Here is an 805-nt window from a genome sequence, read left to right as displayed (position 1 = left end):
AAAAAATCCAAAAAACACTTAAACGCAGACATTCAAGGACTCACTGGGATTTTTTCTGCACCTCCAGCAGAAAGAGATCCTGGTGTGCTGCCTGTTCCCAAAATCTTTTTTTGACCACCTGGAGTCTCTTCAACGCCATGCGGCGCGAGGACGTCGGCTTGAAGACGGCATCCGCAACCCAGCTGTCATCTAAGCCAAACATTTGAAGATCATTTACAAGAATTTCTCAAGTTCTGTTTGAATAAGGATCTACCCGTAATGAATGTTTTCATTTCCTGCTGCATGACATGCATGACTAAATGGACCATCAAACTGGTGAATTTGGGGCCGCCGGGCGAGAGTAACAACGATGCGAGAACTTTGGAGCCGGTGTATCCAGTTTCGGCCTAAGAGGACAAAACAAAAAACCAAAAAACAAACAAACAAACAATCAGTATCCAGGTTTGAGGGCAAAGTGACCCTGGCTTACCCAACACTTTCAAATGCTCACCATTATTTCTTGCAGCCAAACGCGGGTCGCTTTGCGAAACTCAGTATCTTGTTTAGTTGTGAAAGGAGGCCAGCAAAATCTAGAAATAATAGTAAAGGAGAGCTCATGAAAAGGAACCCACAGGGAGTCACGTCTCCTGAACCTCCTTACTTGTATGTCTGTTGAAATCGTGTTGGATTGAGTTTTTCCAACAGGAACTGGATAACAATGTGAAAGGCATCCTTGTTGGGTTTGTCGAACATATTCCTGTATAGGACATGACAAAAAACAATGACAGTGGTCTAGGAAACCGTTTTCCCACTTCAGATTGCTACT

At 43.7% G+C, this 805-nt stretch overlaps 1 protein-coding gene across 1 annotated transcript; it reads right to left on the bottom strand.

The window, feature by feature from the left end:
• Window positions 1–30: 30 nt before the first annotated feature.
• On the bottom strand, window positions 31–765 carry LOC109509076 (HAUS augmin-like complex subunit 6). Its single transcript, XM_019858997.1, has 4 exons — window positions 641–765; window positions 491–569; window positions 254–386; window positions 31–189 (listed from the first exon to the last, which is right to left on the bottom strand). Exons 1-4 carry the CDS (start codon window positions 730–732, stop codon window positions 41–43), a joined length of 453 nt encoding a protein of 150 aa, XP_019714556.1. The 5' UTR covers window positions 733–765; the 3' UTR covers window positions 31–40.
• Window positions 766–805: the final 40 nt, after the last annotated feature.

This window comes from Hippocampus comes, unplaced genomic scaffold (assembly GCF_001891065.2).
Source record: "Hippocampus comes isolate QL1 unplaced genomic scaffold, H_comes_QL1_v1.1 C16757438, whole genome shotgun sequence".
Lineage (NCBI taxonomy): Eukaryota > Metazoa > Chordata > Actinopteri > Syngnathiformes > Syngnathidae > Hippocampus > Hippocampus comes.
The sequence above is the reverse complement of the archived record's forward strand: the minus strand, read 5'-3'. Positions and strand labels throughout refer to the sequence as shown.